The sequence below is a fragment of the Hyperolius riggenbachi genome, chromosome 8 (assembly GCF_040937935.1).
Source record: "Hyperolius riggenbachi isolate aHypRig1 chromosome 8, aHypRig1.pri, whole genome shotgun sequence".
Classification (NCBI taxonomy): domain Eukaryota; kingdom Metazoa; phylum Chordata; class Amphibia; order Anura; family Hyperoliidae; genus Hyperolius; species Hyperolius riggenbachi.
Window position 1 is genome coordinate 17818641 of NC_090653.1, and position 24036 is coordinate 17842676.

The 24036-nt window shown below is 44.8% G+C and overlaps 1 protein-coding gene across 5 annotated transcripts in view; it reads right to left on the bottom strand.

Moving 5' to 3' along the window:
• The window catches only part of DACH2 (dachshund family transcription factor 2), a 535913-nt gene extending 512116 nt beyond the window's left edge, over nt 1-23797 (bottom strand). For 3 of the 5 annotated variants that reach the window (XM_068250015.1, XM_068250012.1, XM_068250011.1), the window contains exon 1: nt 23278-23796. In XM_068250015.1, the coding sequence (XP_068106116.1) occupies nt 23278-23645 (368 nt within the window). In that variant the 5' untranslated portion in view covers nt 23646-23796. Of the gene's footprint in view, nt 1-23277 lie in introns of all 5 variants that reach the window. The other 2 variants (XM_068250013.1, XM_068250014.1) reach the window with 2 other exon arrangements.
• Nucleotides 23798-24036: the final 239 nt, after the last annotated feature.

A 24036-nucleotide genomic window follows, 5' to 3' on the forward strand; every position in this document is an offset into this window, starting at 1 on the left:
GGGCGTTCTGTCCTCACCGCCATTGTGCAATACAGATAAATGTTACAACCTTCCATATGTCTCAAGAAGACACTTAAAAAGACATCATAAGAAAGAAGAATATGCAACTTATTTCCTGTGTGTGCTGCTAACAGCTCCGGAGAAACGGCCTAATACCCGACACGTGTTCAGCGCAAAACAGAGGAGTCTGCTGGGTACAGGCAGTGACCCCTGCCATGAGACACACAGGGAATGACCACCGCCATGAGACATACAGGCAGTGACCCCCCCCGCCATCAGACATACAGGCAGTGACCCCCCCGCCATCAGACATACAGGCAGTGACCCCCCGCCATCAGACATACAGGCAGTGACCCCCCACAACAGGAAATGACCCCCCCTCAATGAAACATACAGGCAGTGACCCCCCACATCAGGAAATGACCCCCCCTCAATGAAACATACAGGCAGTGACCCCTGCCATGAGACACACAGGGAATGACCACCGCCATGAGACATACAGGCAGTGACCCCCTGCCATGAGACATACAGGCAGTGACCCCCCCCCGCCATCAGACATACAGGCAGTGACCCCCCCTGCCATCAGACATACAGGCAGTGACCCCCCCTGCCATCAGACATACAGGCAGTGACCCCCCCCCCCCCGCCATCAGACATACAGGCAGTGACCCCCCCCCGCCATCAGACATACAGGCAGTGACCCCCCCCCGCCATCAGACATTCAGGCAGTGACCCCCCCCGCCATCAGACATTCAGGGAGTGACCCCCGCCATCAGACATTCAGGGAGTGACCCCCGCCATCAGACATTCAGGGAGTGACCCCCGCCATCAGACATTCAGGGGGTGACCCCCGCCATCAGACATTCAGGGGGTGACCCCCGCCATCAGACATACAGGCAGTGACCCCCGCCACAGGAAATGAAACCCCCCCATGAGACATGCAGGCAGTGACCCCCGCCATGAGACATACAGGCAGTGACCCCACCACAGGCAGTGACCCCCCCCATGAGAGACACAGGCAGTGACCCCCACCATGAGCTCTGCCCCCTTCCACATCGGGGCCGCGCTGCTCCCCTTCTTGCAGCATAGCCGCACAGTAGCCACGTGAGCACGGCTGCACATGCACAGTAGCACTGAGCCCGATGGCGGCCTTGCACGGCTACGCTGTAAGAGGAGGAGCTGCGTGGCCCCAATATGATTAGCGACAATGCCTTGTCACTAATCTTCCGGGGGGGTTCACACTCAACGACGGGGGACAGCAGCACACCGAGGGAACCCTCAATAGGATTCTGAGGCTTCCCTCTCTTTAGGTACGTATCTCAATTTGCACCCAAGCTTCGGTTCAGGTCCACTTTAAAAGAAAATAAATATGGCAGCCTCCATATCCCTCCCACCTCTGGTTGCCTTTAAATAAACACAACCTACATTATAAGAAGGGCTGATAATGTTTTGCTCTCAGTTACTTTATGAACACCATTTCTCTCTGGCTTTGAGTCCCTGGATTTCGGCGAACGGCGACATGACGCTTCTTTATGTACACATACGCCTTGCGTGCATTGTCGGTGTACAGGTTTGCACAATATAATGGAATATTTTAACACCGACGGCCTCTTCAGCTGTGTACACACGGCCGCGGGCAGCACATCCAGGGATTCGGATACAGTATACGGCAAGGGAGCGTTTACCGTCATTAAAAATGTATACGGTAAACGAACAAGAACAGCGAAGCAAGGAAAACGCAGCAATGAATATTGAAGCAGGCGTAATGTTACAGGGAGCTCGGTGACATGGAGGTGACACTGGGAGGCCGTCACGGGTGTCACTGAGAGCAGGTCGCCAAAGAGGTCTCATGGATGAGGGATTGGTTGTACATTCATGCCATTTATAACGCACAAGGTAGTTTGGTTGTCACTAAACAGCCTTGTGAATGAAACCAAACCTGAGAATTGGCCGGTGTTTATACAGTCATAATTGTCCACAATGCCCAAAGTAGCTCAGCGCTCAGATTCTGCTATTGGTCAGAGAGATCTCCGGTAATTCAGACTCCATCCACTGGATGGCGCCACCAAAGAAAGTCAATTTTAACAAGAAACGGTAATGATTCAACGGACAACTGAAGTGATAGGGACATGGAGACTGCCATGTTTATTTCCTTCTAAGCAATACCAGTTGCCTGGCTATCCTACTAATCCTCTGCCTCTAATACTTTTAAGTTATAGGCCCCGAACAAGCATGCTGCAGATCAGGTGTTTCTGACTGAAGGCTGACAAGATTAGCCGCATGCTTGTTTCTGGTGTTATTCAGACACTACTGCAGCCAAATAGATCAGCAGGGCGGCCAGGAAATTAGCATGGTTTAAAAGGAAATAAATATGGCAGCCTCCATATACATCTCATTACAGTTGTGCTTTAAATGAAAATCTTTAATCCAACAAAGTAAAACTCCAATGTCTCAAGACCACTAAGAGTCATGTTTACACATGAGATCACTGCAGAGTCTAATCTATAAGTATCCCAGTCGGTGCCCTCGCTGTAGCAACTTAGGACCATGGTTTTTCCAGTAGTTTGGTGGAGGCCCAGAGCTTTACAAACCACTTTTTACCTACTATTTGGTACTTTTTAAGTAGCAGAGTGTTGAAAAGTTATTCTTAAAGAGGCCCTGTATTAAAAAAAAAACAAAAAAAAAACGCCCCCGTGGGCTCATCTCCGGGAGGAGGAAACCTCTCATGGGCATGCCTTTAAAGGACACCTAAACTGAGAAGGAAATTGATTTTTCCTTTTAAAATAATACCAGTTGCCTGACTCTCCTGCTGATCCTGTGTTGCCAATACTTTTAGGCTGCTTACACACAGGGACGTTACAGGCACACGTTAGTGCGCCTGTAACGCTCCCCCAACGCACAGCAATGTAACACAAGTGGGCTGTTCACACAGCCCACGTTGCGTTACATGTAACGCTGCACGTTCTGTGCAAAGTGCAGCATGCTACAGCGTTGGAGCGGCTATAGCCGCGTTAGACTGTTTGCACATGCGCAGTGGGGGGCGGAGAGGAGGCGGGGAGAGCCAGCTACAGTAGCCGCGCACATGGCTACTTAATATTCACTGCACTGGCGGGCGCTGATTGGCCGGCGGGACCACGTGATGCGGAGTGTCTCACTCCGCATCACGTGGTCCCGATGGCCAATCAGCGCCACTCTGGGAGACATTATAGGACTCGAGCCGCCTAACGCGGCTCACTCTACCGTCGGCTCTTGCAGCACCATACGTTGTGTTAGGTGCACGTTATGCGACCTTAACGTGGCACCTAATGCAACGTCTTGGTGTGCAAGAAGCCTCTGCCACAGCCCCTCAACAAGCATGCAGATCAGGTGCTCTGACTGAAGTCAGACTGGATTAGCTACATGCTTGTTTCAGGTGTGTGATTAAGCCACTACTGTAGCCAAAGAGATCAGCAGGACTGCCAGGCATCTGGTATTGTTTAAAAGGAAACTTCCATATCCCTGTCAGTTTAGGTTCCCTTTACGCCAGACGACTTCCAACAAAGTGACCCCTCTGGAGGAGCCTCTTGCAATGGCCATGCGTGTCACTTCCTCTTCCTGCTTCATTCAGTGATGCACTTCTCTAACAGAGAAGACAGGGGTGACCCGGAAGTTATAACATAGCCAAGATGGCAGCCGCAATTTTTACATTGAAGTCGAACAAAAACGATTTGGTGTAGAACGGCGATTCAGGCCTCAAACGAAACAGGAGAGCACAAGCTACAGAAAGGTATGCATCTTTAAGTACTTTGCAGTACTGGTCGGAGTCTTAAAGGCATACCCATGAGAGGAGTTCGGAGTTCTTTTAAATATTCGGTGGCCGGCATAATGAATAGCAGTGCTGGTCCCACCATCCACATACTGTAGAAGCCAGCGAGCAGTCATTTGCTGCCTTCCCATCCAATTCTACATCCGGTGACACTGCTGTTTAATTGGACGGCAGGTTGTCACCTGGGTATACTTCACTGTCTGATGCACAAAGACGTTCTTCGGGCGCCACATGGCTGATTGGCTGCTGGGAGGTCTCCTCCAGGCATGATTGGGGGACATCAATACCTAGACTCAATGCAATGTTTTTCAACATTTTATGTATGTTCCGGCCCCCCAGCAGTCTGAAGTATGTTGACCCTTGGCCGAAAAAGTTTGGGGACCCCTGTCCTAGGAGATCATTTCCATCTTCTCTTAAAAAATAACCTTTTAGCAGTTTACATTTGAAAAAGTACCCATAAGTTGGTGAAAAAGTACTGTCAAAGTCATTTTGAGTATTTTCTTGCTGGCTGGTTTAAAGGGCATTTTATAGCAAGGTGTGAACATAGATCACCTAGGAGAAAACGCAGGTGAAAAAGTGAATAGCATATGAGTGTAACCAGCCACAACTGAACAAATGCAGTAACAGCAACGCTCAACAGTCTTCCTGTTAACAGATGACAAAACGTGGATGTACAGTTTGCTTATTCGTCCTCTGAACAGCTGAGGAATCCCCAGAATTATTTTTTGATTTATTTATTTTACCAACTATAGCCAACCACAGTGATCAGGAATTTAAAGGGAACCAGAGGGATATGGATGTTTCCTTTTAAACAATACCAGTTGCCTGGCACTCCTGCTGATCTCTTTGGCTGCAGTAGTGGCTGAATCACACACCTGAAACAAGCATGCAGCTAATCCAGTCTGACTTCAGTCAGAGCACCTGATCTGCATGCTTGTTCAGGGGCTGTGGCTAAAAGTATTAGAGACACAGGATCAGCAGGAGAGTCAGGCAACTGGTATTATTTGAAAAGGAAAACTTCATACCTTTCTCCGTTTAGGTTCTCTTTAGGCTTCTTGCACACAGGGACGTTACAGGCGCACGTTAGTGCAGCCTGTAACACTCCCCCAACGCACAGCAATGTAACACAAGTGGGCTGTTCACACTGCCCACGTTGCGTTACATTGTAACGCAGCAAAGTGCTGCATGCTGTGCGTTCTAGGCGGCTAAGCCGCGTTAGACTGTTTGCACATGCTCAGTCATGTTGGGGAGGAGTGGAGAGCGGCCGGGCGCATGGCTAATTAATATTCACTGCACGTTGTGACGTGCAGTGTTTACTTCCTGGTGCGGCCGCTCTGTGCAGCGATTGGCCGGGCGGGACCACGTGATGCCGCATGCGCCCAAGAGTACGCATCACGGACGCCAGAGTGAGCTGCACAACGCGGCTCACTCCAACGTCCACACCAGAGAGCACGTTATGTGCCCTATAACGTCCCCTAAACGCAACGTCCTGGTGTGTCACTAGCCTTAAAGAGGAACTGTTGCGAAAATCTTAAAATTGAAAAAACATAGAAATAAGAAGTACATTTTTCCCCAGAGTAAAATGAGCCATAAATCGCTTTTCTCCCATGTTGCTGTCACTTACAGTCGGTAGTAGAAATCTGACATTACTAACAGGTTTTGGATTAGTCCATCTCTTTATGGGGGATTCTCTGCACGGCCTTTATTCTTTATAAAGACATTCCCTGAAAAAGATTTATACAATGATGCTGGCCAGCCTCCCTGCTCGCTGCCCATTTTTTTGGCTGTTGGACGGAGCAACTGCCATTCAGTAAGTGCATTTTGAAAATAAAGAAATCCATGTGAACCCCTCCATGAGGAGATGGGCCAGTCCAATACCTGTCACTTCTGTCAGATTTCTACTACCTACTGTAAGTGACAGCAACATAGGAGAAAAGTAATTTATGGCTCATTTTACTCTGGGAAAAACATGCTTCTTAATTGTATACGTTTATATGTATTTTAAATTTTAAGATTTTGGCAACAGACGTCCCCCCTAAATAAGGGGGGGGGGGGGAGGGAATCCTCTGGTCCTTAAAGTGGACCTGAACTCAGAACTTCCTCTCTGCTCTAAAAGATACACAACAGCATAATATCCTTTACAGAAAAACGTTTGTTACAGCTGATACAAATCCTGCAATCAATCTTCAGTGTGTCTACTTCCTGCTTTCATGGAAGCAGCCGTAGGGTTAACATCCTGTGTTTACAAATTAGCTGCTGAGCCAAGGAAGCCAGCTGACACAGCTGAGAGATCAAATTACAGTGGTGATTAAACACAGATGAGGAGAAATTTGACAGGCTAAACTCTCTAAATACACACAGGGTGCATTCCTCTATGTTTTCCTTCTGTCCTGTGCAAGAGTTCAGGTCCACTTTAAAAAAGGACCAGAGGCTTTGGTTTGAAATGAGTTAAACTACTTGTCGTTTCTTTTAGCCAGTTAATGTCGTCTGAGTGCCGTTGATCGTTTGTGCGCACCGTTGTCAATCTGCCGTGTGTAGGGACCTTTAACATGTAAAGGGAGAATCTGTTTCCACAAAGACAGTCATACAAGCCAGTAGTAGAGGCGGCAGTGCCAGTAAAGAGTCCCAGCGCAGAGATAGGATTGTATTCTCCCGGTTCTCAGGGGCACGAGTGAGGCAGAGGCGACAGATGATGATATCAGTTACCCTCCCCCCACCAGGGGCCCCCGGCGTACATCACAGACCTGGGAACCAGCCCCTCCTATCCGGATCTTCCCGCAGCTCTTAATTGTCACGTCCCAAAGCAAAGTCTTTAAATTCTCGTGAATAATTCAGGTGACCCATGTCTGTATCTCCCCTGACACGAGTTACCATAGGGACGTCCATCTGATACCACGGCGACACGAGAGCCGGTGACACCGATAGTGACCCCGGCGTGCGAGAGAGTGCAACAAATCAGCCGACAGCCGGGGGGGAGGGGGGGAGCAATCAGCACCCGGGAGCCCAGACTGAAGCCGGTCATTACTCCACGTACGGCCAGATCTACGATTGGACAGATCACAATCTGATCAAATCTGAGCAGAGAGCGATCTATTTCTCATTACTCCACGTATGGCCAGATCTGGGATTGGACAGATCCCGCTCTGATCAAATCTGGGCAGAGAGCAATCTATTACTCATTACTCCACATATGGCCAGATCTACAATTGCACAGATCCCGCTCTGATCGAATCTGAGCAGGGAGCGATTTATTTCTCATTACTCCACATATGACCAGATCTACAATTGCACAGATCCCGCTCTGATCGAATCTGAGCAGAGAGCGATTTATTTCTCATTACTCCACATATGACCAGATCTACAATTGCACAGATCCCGCTCTGATCGAATCTGAGCAGAGAGCGATTTATTGTTAATTACTCCACGTATGGCCAGATCTACGATTGGACAGATCCAGCTCTGATTGAATGATCAGAGAGCGATCTATTGCTCATTACTCCACGTATGGCCAGATCTGGGATTGGACAGATCCCACTCTGATCCAATCTGAGCAGAGAACGATCTATTGCTCATTACTCCACGTATGGCCAGATCTGGGATTGGACAGATCCCACTCTGATCCAATCTGAGCAGAGAACGATCTATTGCTCATTACTCCACGTATGACCATATCTCTTTTTTTTAACAAATCATTTTATTGATTTTAATACAACAAAACATTGCCGAGAGGCCACAACAGGACAGAATTAAGCTTAGATACAATCAGAGGTCAACAATATCATAAATCATAGTACAGGATATTCTAGTACATAGTGGCTCCTTCCTAGAGATTCTTTTAAGAATTGTTCATAGAGTCCAGGGAGCCCAAATTGTATCAGGAGCATTAGATACTTCGTCCGAACTTAATTATAGTCCATCAAATTATAACCTCTGTATTAATGCAGGTATATAGCTTAAAAAGAGAGAAGAGAAGAGAAGATAAACAGAGGAAGGGAAGAACAGGTTAGTTAGGTCGCCTCCACCCCCGCCCCCCAGCACCACACCACCAGGCATTACAACCAGATTAAAGTTATTAATATTAAAGATTATAACTTTAGCTTAGGAAGGAGTGTCAGAGGTAATATCTGGATTACCAGTCCATGGAGACCAAATTTTTTCAAATTTATTTGGACAATTTCTACTCAAATAGGTCAGTTTATATAATGTCAAAGATTGGTTCACTGTTTTCTTCCAATGATTGATCGAGGGGCCCCCAGCGCCCTTCCATACTCTTAGTATTTCTTTGCGGCCATAAAAAGTAAGTAATTGGATTAAATACTGAGCATGCTTATTGAGGGAGGTTTCGCCCAGTATCCAGGAGCGCCAACTTGGGATCAGGAACAAGTTGGACGGTTAAAATGGCGTTAATTATCTGGAAAACTTCAGTCCAAAACGTAGCGATGACAGGCCATTGCCAAAATACATGAAAAAAGGTACCGTCTTCTTGATTGCATTTAGGGCAAGTAGCACTGTTTTCACGTGAAATGCTGTTCATTCGTACTGGGGTCATGTACGTCCTATGCAGGAACTTAACTTGAATCAGTCTATCTCTAGAACATATCGGAAGCTTGATAAAGTTCTCCAAGGTATCCTCCCAGTCTTGGCTATCGATTCCCACAATATCCTCATTCCACTTATGTTTACATCTATCCCACCCTTTAGTTTCAGTATACAGTAGCTCATAATATAATGTGGATAGTGTTTTTTCTATGATTCACGTCATTAGTGTAGTTTCTAAGTGGCAGGAGCCTAGGTTGAGTATTATGACCATATCTCTGATTGGAGAGGTCACACTCTGAATCTGAGCAGAGAGGGATCAACAGTGGACCTTTGCTTTGCGGGCATAATTCCTTCCGGAGACTCTTATATCAAAGCCAACTTCCCCAGAAGAATTCATGGACACCCAGTTGATTCATTCCACAATCCAAAGACAGTTATAGTAAAATAAAAAATGTAAACAAGACTTTCACCATAACCAGCAGAATCATTGCCTTCTGTTAGCTCGCCCCAACCTTTGTGTGTGGCTTTAATATTGCCCCCCCCCCCCCCCCACACACACACACACACACACACACACACACACACACACACACACACACACACACACACACTATACACACACTATACACACACACACACATAGATATAAGCATAAAAATGTATTGGAAATTCTGCTGCTACCACTTGCCCCACCTACCCCGCCCCCCCTTATATAAAGGCTCGTACACACGCTCAACAAAAGGCTTTTAAATGCACGATTTTAAACAGCTTGAAGGAGTTGGATGATATTTGTCAAGTAAAAACGTGCAAACGACAAGGCGTTATCACTGATAAGAGGCGACCAACGACTGATGAGACGCAGCTCAAGTCAATCCAACTGCTGGAGTGACTTGACAAACTAGTCACTAACTGTCCCTCAGAGGAGCTCACAATCTAATCCCTACCAGAGTCCTGTCTATGCATGTATCACGTAGTGTATGTATCGTAGTCTAGGGTCAATTTTTAGGGGGAGCCAATTAACTTATCTGTATGTTTTGGGGATGTGGAAGGAAACTGGAGTACCCGGAGGAAACCCAAGCAGACACGAGGAGAACATACAAACTCCTTGCAGATGTTGACCTGGCGGGGATTCAAACCGGGGACCCAGCGCTGCAAGGCGAGAGCGCTATCCACTGCGCCACCGTGCTGCCTGACATGACTCCTGACCTCCTACTGTGACTGACAACGCAAGCACCTGTACCATATGACTCGCCACATGTAGTGACATCACTACATACACCATTGTCACATGGTACCGGTGCTCGCGGTGACGCAGGATAACAGAGGCATATGAAGGAAATCGCCGCCGGGAGACTTGGGTGCAGAAAACTGCCGATATATGGCTTATCCTGCTCCAGCACAAGTCCCAGTGGTGGTAATTACTATTCCCCCTCCAGGTCCACGTGAATAGTGGGGGAATGATGTAATTCAGCTTCCAGCTATTGCTGGTGGCCGAATTACAGTGTTTTTAGAGTAACTCCAGCTCCGTCTCCTGACGGCGCCGAAGTTACTTAGTGTGCGCTGCTATAGTCGTAATTCCTATTATGGCCAATGGTGGCGCCCAAATCTCCTGCGCTGGATTCCTCATGTTCGCACCAGAGGAGGCCAGGAGGTACGCCAGCACATCAGTGAGCCCTTATCACTGAGCACAGGTTAGTAAACTTATACTCTTGGGGGGGGGCACTAGCTGGGGGGCCATCGCTTTATTCAACATCATCACCTCCACGCACCCGATTGAGACCTTGCAACCGAGATTTTCCACTATTCCATTCAAACGATTTCTGCCAGAAACCAACCAAAAGAGCAATCAGTCAACTATGCTGCAGACAAGATTATAAAAACGGAAGGTCGACTGCCCCCAATATCGGGTAATGTACAGGCACCCTAAAGCTCCATACACATGTGAGATAAAAGTCTTCGGGAAAAGAACGATGAAAGATTGATGTACCAGTAATCGTAAAATGGTCTGCATAAGACCTCAAGACAGCAACCACAGATATTCGTCTCTCAAATCGATGGATAGGACGTTCCTTCGTTAGAGGTGCGTTTTGATTCTGCCAGATCGCCTTGGTGAACAGCGCACACAGAGGAATTTGAACTTTAACTGGTTGCGGACATTCAAAGAAAAGATCTGATCTTTAGCTTAAACGATAATGGTTTTGTGTGTGTATGCTGTCTTTGCAATGTTTGTTTAAACCTTCCTGGAACAGCTATGCACTGATTGATTCATCGGTTTGCAAGGATTTTTATCCCGGTGTCTGAATCACATGCCTAATGTCTGCTACACACACTGTGCAATTTCCCATCAGATAGTCGGGTCAAATCAATTATTTACAAAAGCTCTGATCTGATTTCCCTTCGTTTATCTGATTGATTTTGTATAGAAGAGACCGGAAAATCAATCAGAGAAAAAAAAAAAATCTGAAATCAAATCGGATCTGTCGCAAATAATAGTTTTGACCCATCTATCTGTCGGAAAATTGCATGGAGTGTACCAGGCATAAGCTAATGACTAACCTTGTCAGAAATTTGTCAGAGACATTTGATCTGCATATGCTTGTTCAGGGTCTAAAGCTCCGTCTACACGGAGCAATGTTCCGTCAGGTCCGATTTTGCCGCCGCCAATTCCCTGCTCGTTCCCCACGATGGGACAATGGCAGGGAATCGAGCGGAAGATAAGCGGCGCGGCACAGGGACGAGGGCGGATCGAATCCGACGCACACGCGGGCGAGCGGGGACGCATCGGGTACACGCGGGTGATGCGGAAGAGGCGATCCGGCGGCTAATTGAGCCGCTGGATCGCCTTGTGTAGACGGGACTTATGGCTGAAAGGTATTAGAAACAGAGTGTCAGTGCATTGTTTATAACAAAATATGCCAGCCTCCATATCCCTCTCACTTCAAGTCGCCTTTAAGTAAATAAGTGCGGTTGCGGTCTCATGCTGATGCAACGGCAAGAATTTTTTTCCGTCGTTTTTACCTATTTTTTAACAATGTAAAACACACACACACACACACACACACACACACACACACACACACACACACACACACACACACACACACACCGAAAATACAACTGCAGTCACCAACCCTCAGCACCCATAGCTATGATCTTATATGACCCAGGTAGAGTAACAAATCCTGACTACTTAAAAGCAGAGAACTCAGAACTTCCTCTCTGCTCTAAAAGATACGCAACAGCATAATGACCTTTAAAGAAAAACATTCCTTTGTTACAGCTGATAGAAAGCCTGCAATAAATCTGCAGTGTGTCTACATCCTGCTTTCATGGAAGCAGATTAAAGCCTCGTCTACACGAGGCGATCCGGCAGCTCGATTAGCCACCGGATCGCCTCTTTCACGTCCCCGCGCGTACCCGCCGCATCCCCGCTCGCCGGATTCGATCCTCCGCTCGTCCCCGCTTATCTTCCGCTCGATTCCCTGCTATTGCCCCCTCGTGGGGAACGAGCAGGGAATCGGCGGCGGAAAAATCGGACCTGTCAGATGTTATCAATCGAGCCGCATCAGCAGCTCGATTGATAAGTAGTATCAGCGGCTCGATTGATAAGTAGTATCAGCGGCTCGATTGATAAGTAGTATCAGCGGCTCGATTGATAAGTAGTATCAGCGGCTCGATTGATAAGTAGTATCAGCGGCTCGATTGATAAGTAGTATCAGCGGCTCGATTGATAAGTAGTATCAGCGGCTCGATTGATAAGTAGTATCAGCGGCTCGATTGATAAGTAGTATCAGCGGCTCGATTGATAAGTAGTATCAGCGGCTCGATTGATAAGTAGTATCGGCACGTGTAGACGAGGCTATAGGGTTAACATCCTGTGTTTACAAATTAGCTTAACTGGCTTATCTGCCGTGGAAGTCAGCTGACACGGGGAGAGATCAGATTGCAATTTGTGATTAGCCACAGATGAGGGGGAATTAGACAGGATAAACTCTCTAAACACATACAGGGTGCAGTTCTCTGTGTTTTCCTTCTGTGTCTGCAAGAGTTCAGGTCTGCTTTAAGGAGTGGAGTCCGATATCGCCGCATCATTTCTGATCTCCTCGCCGCAGACGCTCGGATGCCTCCGCGGCTCAGAGACCTGATATCCAGCGATGACAGAACAGATCAGTCACGCAATGACAGCACAGATTTATCAAACCTCCATCAGAAATCATCACACAAATCGTTCCTCCATCAATCTTCCCACAATTGCCTTTTTTTTCTTTTAAATAAATCCCTGATTATATTTCCATTATAATGGGGGAAAAAATCCAAAAATAGAAAAAAAAAATCAATATCAAATTTGTTTCATGGACACCCGGGCCAATTAAAAAAATATCACATTGATTGGGAAAAAAAAGGATCGTGTTGAACTGATTTATTACGGTTCAGGGGAATGGTATGCTCGGATTGCCGATGAGATGCGAAGAATTGTAGCTTGCATGCACATTGAATGCAAATGTTATGCATGATGTAATATATCGCCCTCTGATTGACCTTGTGTGGTCAGGAGCAGGGCTGGATAAAACAAGGCAAAACTTGCATCCGACCGACAAGCCATCTGACCCAAACAATCAGGTCATGTTATACATCAATTAGTCTCACACACACTGTACACACACACTGTACACACACACACATACACTGTACACACACACACACACACACACACACTGTACACACACACACACTGTACACACACACACTGTACACACACACACTGTACACACACACACACACACACACACACACACACACTGTACACACACACACACACACTGTACACACACACACACACACACACACACACACACACTGTACACACACACACACACACTGTACACACACACACACACTGTACACACACACACTGTACACACACACACTGTACACACACACACTGTACACACACACACTGTACACACACACACTGTACACACACACACACACACACACACACACACACTGTACACACACACACACACACTGTACACACACACACACACTGTACACACTGTACACACACACACTGTACACACACGTACACACACACACTGTACACACACACACTGTACACACACACACTGTACACACACACACACACACACACTGTACACACACACACACACACACACTGTACACACACACACACACTGTACACACTGTACACACACACACTGTACACACTGTACACACACACACTGTACACACACACACACTGTACACACTGTACACACACACACACACACACACACTGTACACAGACACCCCATATCGATAAAAACAAACCGATAACTTGCTGGTAAAAAATATGGATGGCAGCACTACTGTGCAGTTGTGTCCATCAGATTGTTTTACCAATCGGGTAATGGCTTGCAAAGATAGATCACCCTAAAGGTAGTACATATCAGCTTAAAACGCACCATACAATTTTTTAAAATATATCTTTTCAATTCAAGAATTACAATCAATAGTTCTGTCTTATTGAAAGCTGAAACTTTAAAAAAATTTGACCAATGTACCACACGCACATGTTCAACTTTTCCCAATTATAAAAAAAAAAAAAGTCAGCAAAAATTGTTGTACATCAAGAAATTGTCAATCTACCCTACACCATTCAATTTTCATATAAATTGATCAGAAAAATCCAACAATCCTGATGGTTTATCAAATTAAAAAAAAGGAAATGTGATCAGAATTTTCGAACAAATGAACTTTTTTTTTTCATTCTTCTATACAATCGATCGTTTTATCGAATTGACATATAATTGGATAATTGTATTGTATGGTGTGTGTTCACCTTTAGACTTCGTAAAAACGTGAGAATGCGAAGCTACCGGTATGCTGCTTGCACACACCCCACGCTAAGAAATAACACAAGTAACAAACAATGTTTAATAAAACTACACAAGGGTTAACATGTCACTCCAGCAGCCCCCAACTCTAACGGTGCCCATAGACCATACAATGTTTTCCTCAGATGCGATCATGCAATCAGATTTGAGGGATCGTAAGTTATCGGAAGAGAATTCTCGGATATTCCCATAAATGGGTCGATTAGGGCAGTAACTTCACACAAGATTGGAGAATTCAACATTCCAACCGTCAAAATTCTGTATTTCACTCAACCACAGGATAATGTCTGTTCGATTTTGTCCACATACTGCGTGGTTTTCTTAACAATTTCATCGTAAACATTTGATTGAACGATCTCATCCGAGGAAAATATTGTACCATTAATGGACTCCCTTAAGACACTCTGGATAACCGCGCTGCTCCACGTACCTCTGTCTCACTTGCTGCTGCAGGTATCCCCGCTGCAGGCACACCGTAACTGCTGCGACCGCTGGTAATAATCACGCCAAGCACACATTCCCCGACTCGTTTCGTAAAACATTCAGCTCAGGCGCCGTACGTTTTCCAGCATGATTTTCTCTTGATCAGCGATACTCGACAAAACTTTCCCCGCAGTTAACTCGTTTGAATCCGGAGATCTCCGATGCGTGCAGAGATTAAAATGAATTCCTCGCAGACCGGTGGGATCCCCGCGTCTGATGGGGGCGCTCTGTGTGTCTGTCTTTAACTATCGAGGTACCCGTCTCCTACCAGAGCAGGGGAAGCTGGTGGCATTCCTTTACCTTCAACACAATTCCCTGTATACAAAAGTGTAGTGGTTAGAAACTCTCGCCTTGCAGCGCTGGATCCCCGGTTCGAATTCCAGCCAGGTCATTATCTGCATGGAGTTTGTATTTTATTCCTGCGTCAGTCTGGGTTTCCTCCGGGCATTCCAGTTTCCTCCCACATCCCAAAAACATACAGAGAAGCTCATTGGCTTCCCCCTAAACTGGCCCTAGATTATGATACATACATAGACATACAACTATGGTGGGGATTAGATTGTGAGCTCCTCTGAGGGGCAGTATAGACAAACTCTGTACAGCGTTCTGGAAGATGTCAGCGTTATATAAATAACAATAAATAATAATAATAAATAATAATATCAACAGTGCCAAGTATACAAATAACTATGCGGTGTTCTTTTTTTCCCTCTGCCTGAAACAGTTAACATTTAAGTATGCAAGTGACAGTTAAGCAGGAGCCACACTATAAGCACTTTTGTAAGCGCTTGCTCAGCGGTTTTTCCCATTCACTTTCATTAAAAACACGGTTAAAAAAAAAAAAAAAAAAAAATCACATAAAATACATAAAATAAAAGATTTTATGTGATTTCTACCATGATTTTAATGAAAGTGCATGGGAAAAAGCGCTCAGCAAGTGATTATAGTGTGGATCCAGCCTTACACTCCAGTCTGCTCACTGATAAGGAATTACAGCCATAAAACTATTTACTCGCAGAGAACAGCTTCTCAGAGCAAGGGATAGATAAAAAAAAAGGGTCAAAAGTTCATTGAGTGTAGCTCTGCCATGCTTCAAAAACTGTGTCATTGGGCAGAGGCAATGAAGCATTAAAAAGGTAAAAAGTAGATTCAAACATTAAATTTAAAAAAAAAAAAAAAAAAATGAGGCGGAAGAGGACGGATACAGTAGTTTATCTCATCAGTTAATTTTCACCTCTAATACAAGCGTCAAGTTCTCCTGTAATAAGTCATCCCGGCTGTGTTACTGTCCTCATTGTATTCACCCGCCGGACGCGGTAGTCAGCAATTAGGCCCAATATCTCTCCCATTGTACAAGTTTCAAGACAAGACTAGATGGAAATCAGTAAAAATATTCATAGAACAGTATTCCAGCATTATACAACACAGATGGAAGCATCTGCAGGTCACACACAGATAATACAACACGCAACATGTACACAGTGAGGAGGCCAGACCAGGGGAGGGGGGGGTCAAACCCCTCACAATACAACACGCCCACCATTAGAAAGCGATCACCACCCATGATATAAACTAACGCTAGAAACAGAGTAGCAACTAGTGACAGGAATATACCAAAGACACTCAGGTATAGAGAGCACGAGATAATATTACATGACCATAAGGTGTACAGGAAAAAAAAATTGTGTGTGTGTACGTTGTACGTGTGTGTGTGTGTGTGTGTGTGTGTGTGTGTGTGTGTGTGTGTGTGTGTGTGTGTGTGTGTGTGTGTGTGTGTGTGTGTGTGTGTGTGTGTGTGTGTGTGTGTGTGTGTATGGAGGTGTGTGTGTGTGTATGGAGGTGTGTGTGTGTGTATGGAGGTGTGTGTGTGTGTATGGAGGTGTGTGTGTGTGTATGGAGGTGTGTGTGTGTGTATGGAGGTGTGTGTGTGTGTATGGAGGTGTGTGTGTATGGAGGTGTGTGTGTGTGTATGGAGGTGTGTGTGTGTGTATGGAGGTGTGTGTATATGGAGGTGTGTGTGGAGGTAGGTGTGTGTGTAGGTGTGTGTGTAGGTGTGTGTATGGAGGCGTGTGTGTGTGTGTATGGAGGCGTGTGTGTGTGTATGGAGGCGTGTGTGTGTGTATGGAGGCGTGTGTGTGTGTATGGAGGCGTGTGTGTGTGTATGGAGGCGTGTGTGTGTGTATGGAGGCGTGTGTGTGTGTATGGAGGCGTGTGTGTGTGTATGGAGGCGTGTGTGTGTGTATGGAGGCGTGTGTGTGTGTATGGAGGCGTGTGTGTGTGTATGGAGGTGTGTGTGTGTGTGTATGGAGGCGTGTGTGTGTGTGTATGGAGGCGTGTGTGTGTGTGTATGGAGGCGTGTGTGTGTGTGTATGGAGGCGTGTGTGTGTGTGTATGGAGGCGTGTGTGTGTGTATGGAGGCGTGTGTGTGTGTATGGAGGTGTGTGTGTGTGTGTGTATGGAGGTGTGTGTGTGTGTATGGAGGTGTGTGTGTGTGTATGGAGGTGTGTGTGTGTGTGTGTGTATGGAGGTGTGTGTGTGTGTATGGAGGTGTGTGTGTGTGTATGGAGGTGTGTGTGTGTGTGTATGGAGGTGTGTGTGTGTATGGAGGTGTGTGTGTGTGTGTATGGAGGTGTGTGTGTGTGTGTATGGAGGTGTGTGTGTGTGTGTATGGAGGTGTGTGTGTGTGTGTGTATGGAGGTGTGTGTGTGTGTGTGTGTATGGAGGTGTGTGTGTGTGTGTGTGTATGGAGGTGTGTGTGTGTGTGTATGGAGGTGTGTGTGTGTGTGTATGGAGGTGTGTGTGTGTGTGTGTGTGGAGGTGTGTGTGTGTATGGAGGTGTGTGTGTGTATGGAGGTGTGTGTGTGTATGGAGGTGTGTGTGTGTGGAGGTGTGTGTGTGGAGGTGTGTGTGTGTGGAGGTGTGTGTGTGTAGGTGTAGGTGTGTGTGTGTGTGTAGGTGTAGGTGTGTGTAGGTGTAGGTGTGTGTAGGTGTAGGTGTGTGTAGGTGTAGGTGTGTGTAGGTGTAGGTGTGTGTAGGTGTAGGTGTGTGTAGGTGTAGGTGTGTGTAGGTGTAGGTGTGTGTGTGTGTGTGTGTGTGTGTGTGTGTGTGTGTGTGTGTGTGTGTGTGTGTGTGTGTGTGTGTGTGTGTGTGTGTGTAGGGGGAGCCAGTGCTATATAACAGAAGGCAGCTGTGAAATATGGGGGAGCCAGTGCTATATAACAGGAGGCAGGTGTGATATATGGGGTACCCAGTGCTATATAACAGGTGGCAGCTGTGATATATGGGGGAGCCAGTGCTATATAACAGGTGGCAGCTGTGATATGGGGGACCCAGTGCTATAACACAGATGGCAGCTGTGATATGGGGGAGCCAGTGCTATAACACAGATGGCAGTTGTGATATGGGGGATCCAGTGCTATATAACAGGAGGCAGCTGTAATATGGGGGAGCCAGTGCTATATAACAGGTGGCAGCTGTGATATGGGGGAGCCAGTGCTATATAACAGATGGCAGCTGTGATATGGGGGGGCCAGTGCTATATAACAGGTGGCAGCTGTGATATGGGGGACCCAGTGCTATATAACAGATGGCAGCTGTGATATGGGGGAGCCAGTGCTATATAACAGGTGGCAGCTGTGATATATGGGGTACCCAGTGCTATATAACAGGAAGCAGGTGTGATATATGGGAGACCCAGCGCTATATAACAGGAAACATGTGTGATATATGGGAGACCCAGCGCTATATAACAGGTGGCAGGTGTGATATATGGGGTGCCAGTGCTATATAACAGGAGGCAGGTGTGATATATGGGGGGGCCAGTGCTATATAACAGGTGGCAGCTGCGATATGGGGGGCTCAGTATTATAGAACAGCTGAGATATATGGAGGAATCCTGTATATATATTGAGAATTCTGAGCATATTGAACTGATTAAGCTGATTATCATGTGTTGGTCAATTAGGCCCATTTCAAAAACGGATGCTAGAATGACCTCCAGCGTACGTAGTCGCGCAGTGCGTGCCCAAGATCGTGTGCGTGCAACGGCTTCGCGCCTGACAGAGACGCAGCCCATAGACACACATTCCTGACATTTTATTAGGTAGGATACAGCATAGTGACACATATCGTGTATTGAATGTTTTTATTATGTAGGCTGTATATTATCACATATACAGTATTATATGTATTGTAATCATCATATAGGTTATATAGTATACTAAATAGAACATAGTAAGGCAAGACGCACCGACAAGGTCTAAAAGGTAGTCCCATATGCAATAGATTGATTTTCCTGATTTTTAGATAAAAATGGTTCTTGGTATAAAAAAAAAAAAAAATTTGAAGGAAACTTTTATAGACCAAGGGGGGGGGGGGGGGGAATCATTTTTTCTGAAAAGAAATATAGAAAAAGTTAGAAAAAATGAAAACTGAAAGTTTTATTTGATAGTTCGTTTTATGTTTTGGAAAAATTGATTTTTCGATCAAGTGGAAAAATCAATTCGACTTTTCTGGCTGAAAAAAAAAAAAATTGTGTATCCTTTAAGTAACCACACAGGATACAAATGTTTAATATTTCTTTGCAATTTTGAGAATTCCAAACATTTTTTTTTCTATTTGATTGTAACGTTTGAACAATCTGACCAATGTAAGACACACATGTGTGGTCAAAACGATTGAAAAAAATTGCTTGGATATATGAATAAAGAAATTGTCAATCTATTCTACACCATTCAATTTTATTAAAAATTGATCCGAAATTTCAGCCAGTCCCGATCAAGAGAAGAAAGGAATTTTTATTTTTTTTTTTTTTTTTAAAAAGGGAAATTCTATCCAATTTCTTAAAGAGGAACTGTCGCGAAAATCTTAAAATTTAAAACACATACAAATAAGAAGTACATTTCTCCCAGAGTAAAATGAGCCATAAAATACTTCTTTCCTATGTTGCTGTCACTTACAGTAGGTAGTAGAGATCTGACAGAACTGACAGATTTTGAACTAATCCATCTTCTCATAGGGGGGTTCTCAGGGTTTTCTTTATTTTTAAAAGCACTTAGTGAATGGCAGTTGCTCCGTCCAACTGCCAAAATAGTGTGCAGCGAGCAGGGAGGCTGGCCACTAGCCAGCATCACTGTATAAAGATTTTTCAGGGAGTGTCTTTATAAAGAATAAAGGCCATGCTGAGAATCCCCCATGGAGAGATGGACTAGCCCAAAATCTGTCAGTAATGTCAGATTTCTACTACCTACTGTAAGTGACAGCAACATAAGAGAGGAGTAATTCATGGCTCATTTTACTCTGGACGAAATGTACTTCTTATTTGTATGCGTTTTAAATTTTAAGATTTTTGCAACAGCTTCTCTTTAAAAGATTAAAAAAAAATCGATTTTTCTGTTCAACCAATTGTTTCCATCGAATTGCAGTAAAATTGGATGATTTTATTGCATGGTGTGTGATGTATAAAGCTGTATTGTACAGTATGACATGCGCAGGTCCTGCACTGTTACACATCACATGCTGCGTGATAGGCTGACACTGGGGTAATGTAAAGAGCGGGATATTTTTAAAGAGAAATGAGGCATCGGTCTATCGATAATGAAACCAGACATTACACTGTGAGGCGTGAGGCAGTGATCTGGGGTGCAGTATACACAGTGATATGTTACACTCTGTGAGGCATGAGGCATTGACCAAGCACTGGTGCAGTGTATACAGTCACACTGAGTGAGGCATGAGGCATTGACCTGGCATTGGTGTACTATATAGTTTTATACAGCGTTTGTGAGGCATGAGACTCTGTATATAGAGAATGTGGAATATTCACAGAGTGAGGCATGAGAGTATATATTATTTTATATAGAATATAGAGATAAGAGGCATGAGGCACTATACATAGAGTATATACAGTGTATGTGAGGCATGAGGCACTGTATATACAGTATACAGAGTATGTGAGGCATGAGGCACTGTATATACAGTATACAGAGTATGTGAGGCACCTGGCATTGGTGCAGTTGTTGTAGAGTATTTAGAACATTATATACAGTACTATATAGTATAGAGTATATACAGTAGTATATAGAGGCTGGAATTATATAGAGTATATATAGAGAGAGTCTGACCTGGCATTGGTGAAGTCATAGAGTATAAAGAAATATATATATATATATATATATATATATATATATATATATATATATATATATATATATATATATATATATATATATATATATATATATACATACATGCTGACCTGGCGTTGGTGCAGTCGTTGTACAGTATATATAGAGTAGTATATAGGCTGACCTGGCGTTGGAGCAGTCATTGTAGAGTATATATAGAGTATATATAGAGTATACAGAGTATATAGAGTAGTATATATAGTAGTATATAGGCTGACCTGGCGTTGGTGCAGGCGTTGTAGAGTATATAGAGTATATAGAATAGTAGTATGTAGAGTATATAGTAGTATATAGGCTGACCTGGCGTTGGTGCAGTCGTTGTAGAGTATATAGAGTATATATAGAGTATAAAGTAGTGTATATAGAGTATACAGAGTGGTATATATAGTAGTAGTATACAGAGTATATAGGAGTATATAGGCTGACCTGGCGTTGGTGCAGTCGTTGTAGAGTATATAGAGTATACAGAGTGGTATATATAGTAGTAGTATACAGAGTATATATATGGAGTATATAGTAGTATATAGGCTGACCTGGCGTTGGTGCAGTCGTTGTACAGTGTATGTAGAGTATATAGAGTATAAAGTAGTGTATATAGAGTATACAGAGTAGTATATATAGTAGTAGTATACAGAGTATATAGGAGTATATAGGAGTATATAGGCTGACCTGGCGTTGGAGCAGTCGTTGTAGAGTATATAGAGTATATATAGAGTATATAGTAGTGTATATAGAGTATACAGAATAGTATATATAGTAGTAGTATACAGAGTATATATGGAGTATATAGTAGTATATAGGCTGACCTGGCGTTGGTGCAGTCGTTGTAGAGTATATAGATATATATATAGTATAAAGTAGTATATATAGAGTATAAAGTAGTGTATATACAGTATACAGAGTAGTATATATAGTAGTAGTATATGGAGTATATAGGAGTATATAGGCTGACCTGGCGTTGGTGCAGTCGTTGTAGAGTATATAGAGTATACAGAGTGGTATATATAGTAGTAGTATACAGAGTATATAGGAGTATATAGGAGTATATAGGCTGACCTGGCGTTGGTGCAGTCGTTGTAGAGTATATAGATATATATATATAGTATAAAGTAGTATATATAGAGTATAAAGTAGTGTATATACAGTATACAGAGTAGTATATATAGTAGTAGTATATGGAGTATATAGGAGTATATAGGCTGACCTGGCGTTGGTGCAGTCGTTGTAGAGTATATAGAGTATACAGAGTGGTATATATAGTAGTAGTATACAGAGTATATAGGAGTATATAGGAGTATATAGGCTGACCTGGCGTTGGAGCAGTCGTTGTAGAGTATATAGAGTATATATAGAGTATATAGTAGTGTATATAGAGTATACAGAATAGTATATATAGTAGTAGTATACAGAGTATATATGGAGTATATAGTAGTATATAGGCTGACCTGGCGTTGGTGCAGTCGTTGTAGAGTATATAGATATATATATAGTATAAAGTAGTATATATAGAGTATAAAGTAGTGTATATACAGTATACAGAGTAGTATATATAGTAGTAGTATATGGAGTATATAGGAGTATATAGGCTGACCTGGCGTTGGTGCAGTCGTTGTAGAGTATATAGAGTATACAGAGTGGTATATATAGTAGTAGTATACAGAGTATATATGGAGTATATAGTAGTATATAGGCTGACCTGGCGTTGGTGCAGTCGTTGTAGAGTATATAGAGTATATAGAGTATATAGTAGTGTATATAGAGTATACAGAGTGGTATATATAGTAGTAGTATACAGAGTATATATGGAGTATATAGTAGTATATAGGCTGACCTGGCGTTGGTGCAGTCGTTGTAGAGTATATAGAGTATATATAGAGTATATAGTAGTGTATATAGAGTATACAGAATAGTATATATAGTAGTAGTATACAGAGTATATATGGAGTATATAGTAGTATATAGGCTGACCTGGCGTTGGTGCAGTCGTTGTAGAGTATATAGAGTATATATAGAGTATATAGTAGTGTATATAGAGTATACAGAATAGTATATATAGTAGTAGTATACAGAGTATATATGGAGTATATAGTAGTATATAGGCTGACCTGGCGTTGGTGCAGTCGTTGTAGAGTATATAGAGTATATATAGAGTATATAGTAGTGTATATAGAGTATACAGAATAGTATATATAGTAGTAGTATACAGAGTATATATGGAGTATATAGTAGTATATAGGCTGACCTGGCGTTGGTGCAGTCGTTGTAGAGTATATAGAGTATATAGTAGTGTATATAGAGTATACAGAATAGTATATATAGTAGTAGTATACAGAGTATATATGGAGTATATAGTAGTATATAGGCTGACCTGGCGTTGGTGCAGTCGTTGTAGAGGGTCTCGAAGTCCCGTCGGCTGATGAGCTTGCAGCGGTTGACCCCCGGTTGGATGGCCCCCAGGCCCCGCAGCACCCGCACTTGCTCCACCGTGCAGACCACGGGCGCGATGTCCAGCCGCTTGAGCTTGGTGTAGACGGTGTGCAGCCCCCCCACCAGGTGCTTGAGGAAGAGATCGAAGACTTGCGGCAGGCAAATGAGCTCCTGACCCTCCAGCATGAAGGAAGCCACCTTCACCCCGTGCAGATCCACCATGCGGCACTCACTGCTGCCCGCCACCGGGGCCCCCCCGCCGGGGAAACTCAGCAGGTGCGGAGACAGCGAGCCCGGCGACACGGCCATCCTGCTGCTACTGCCACTGTCACTCCAGCCGAGTGTGTGCCGAGCCCGCTGCCCCGCACAGCTGTGACACCGGCCAACGGGAGCCGCCCCCGGGGAGGGGCGAGGGGCGGGGATCTGTCACTCCAGCCGAGTGTGTGCCGAGCCCGCTGCCCCGCACAGCTGTGACACCGGCCAACGGGAGCCGCCCCCGGGGAGGGGCGAGGGGCGGGGATCTGTCACTCCAGCCGAGTGTGTGCCGAGCCCGCTGCCCCGCACAGCTGTGACACCGGCCAACGGGAGCCGCCCCCGGGGAGGGGCGAGGGGCGGGGATCTGTCACTCCAGCCGAGTGTGTGCCGAGCCCGCTGCCCCGCACAGCTGTGACATCGGCCATAGGGAGCCGCCCCCGGGGAG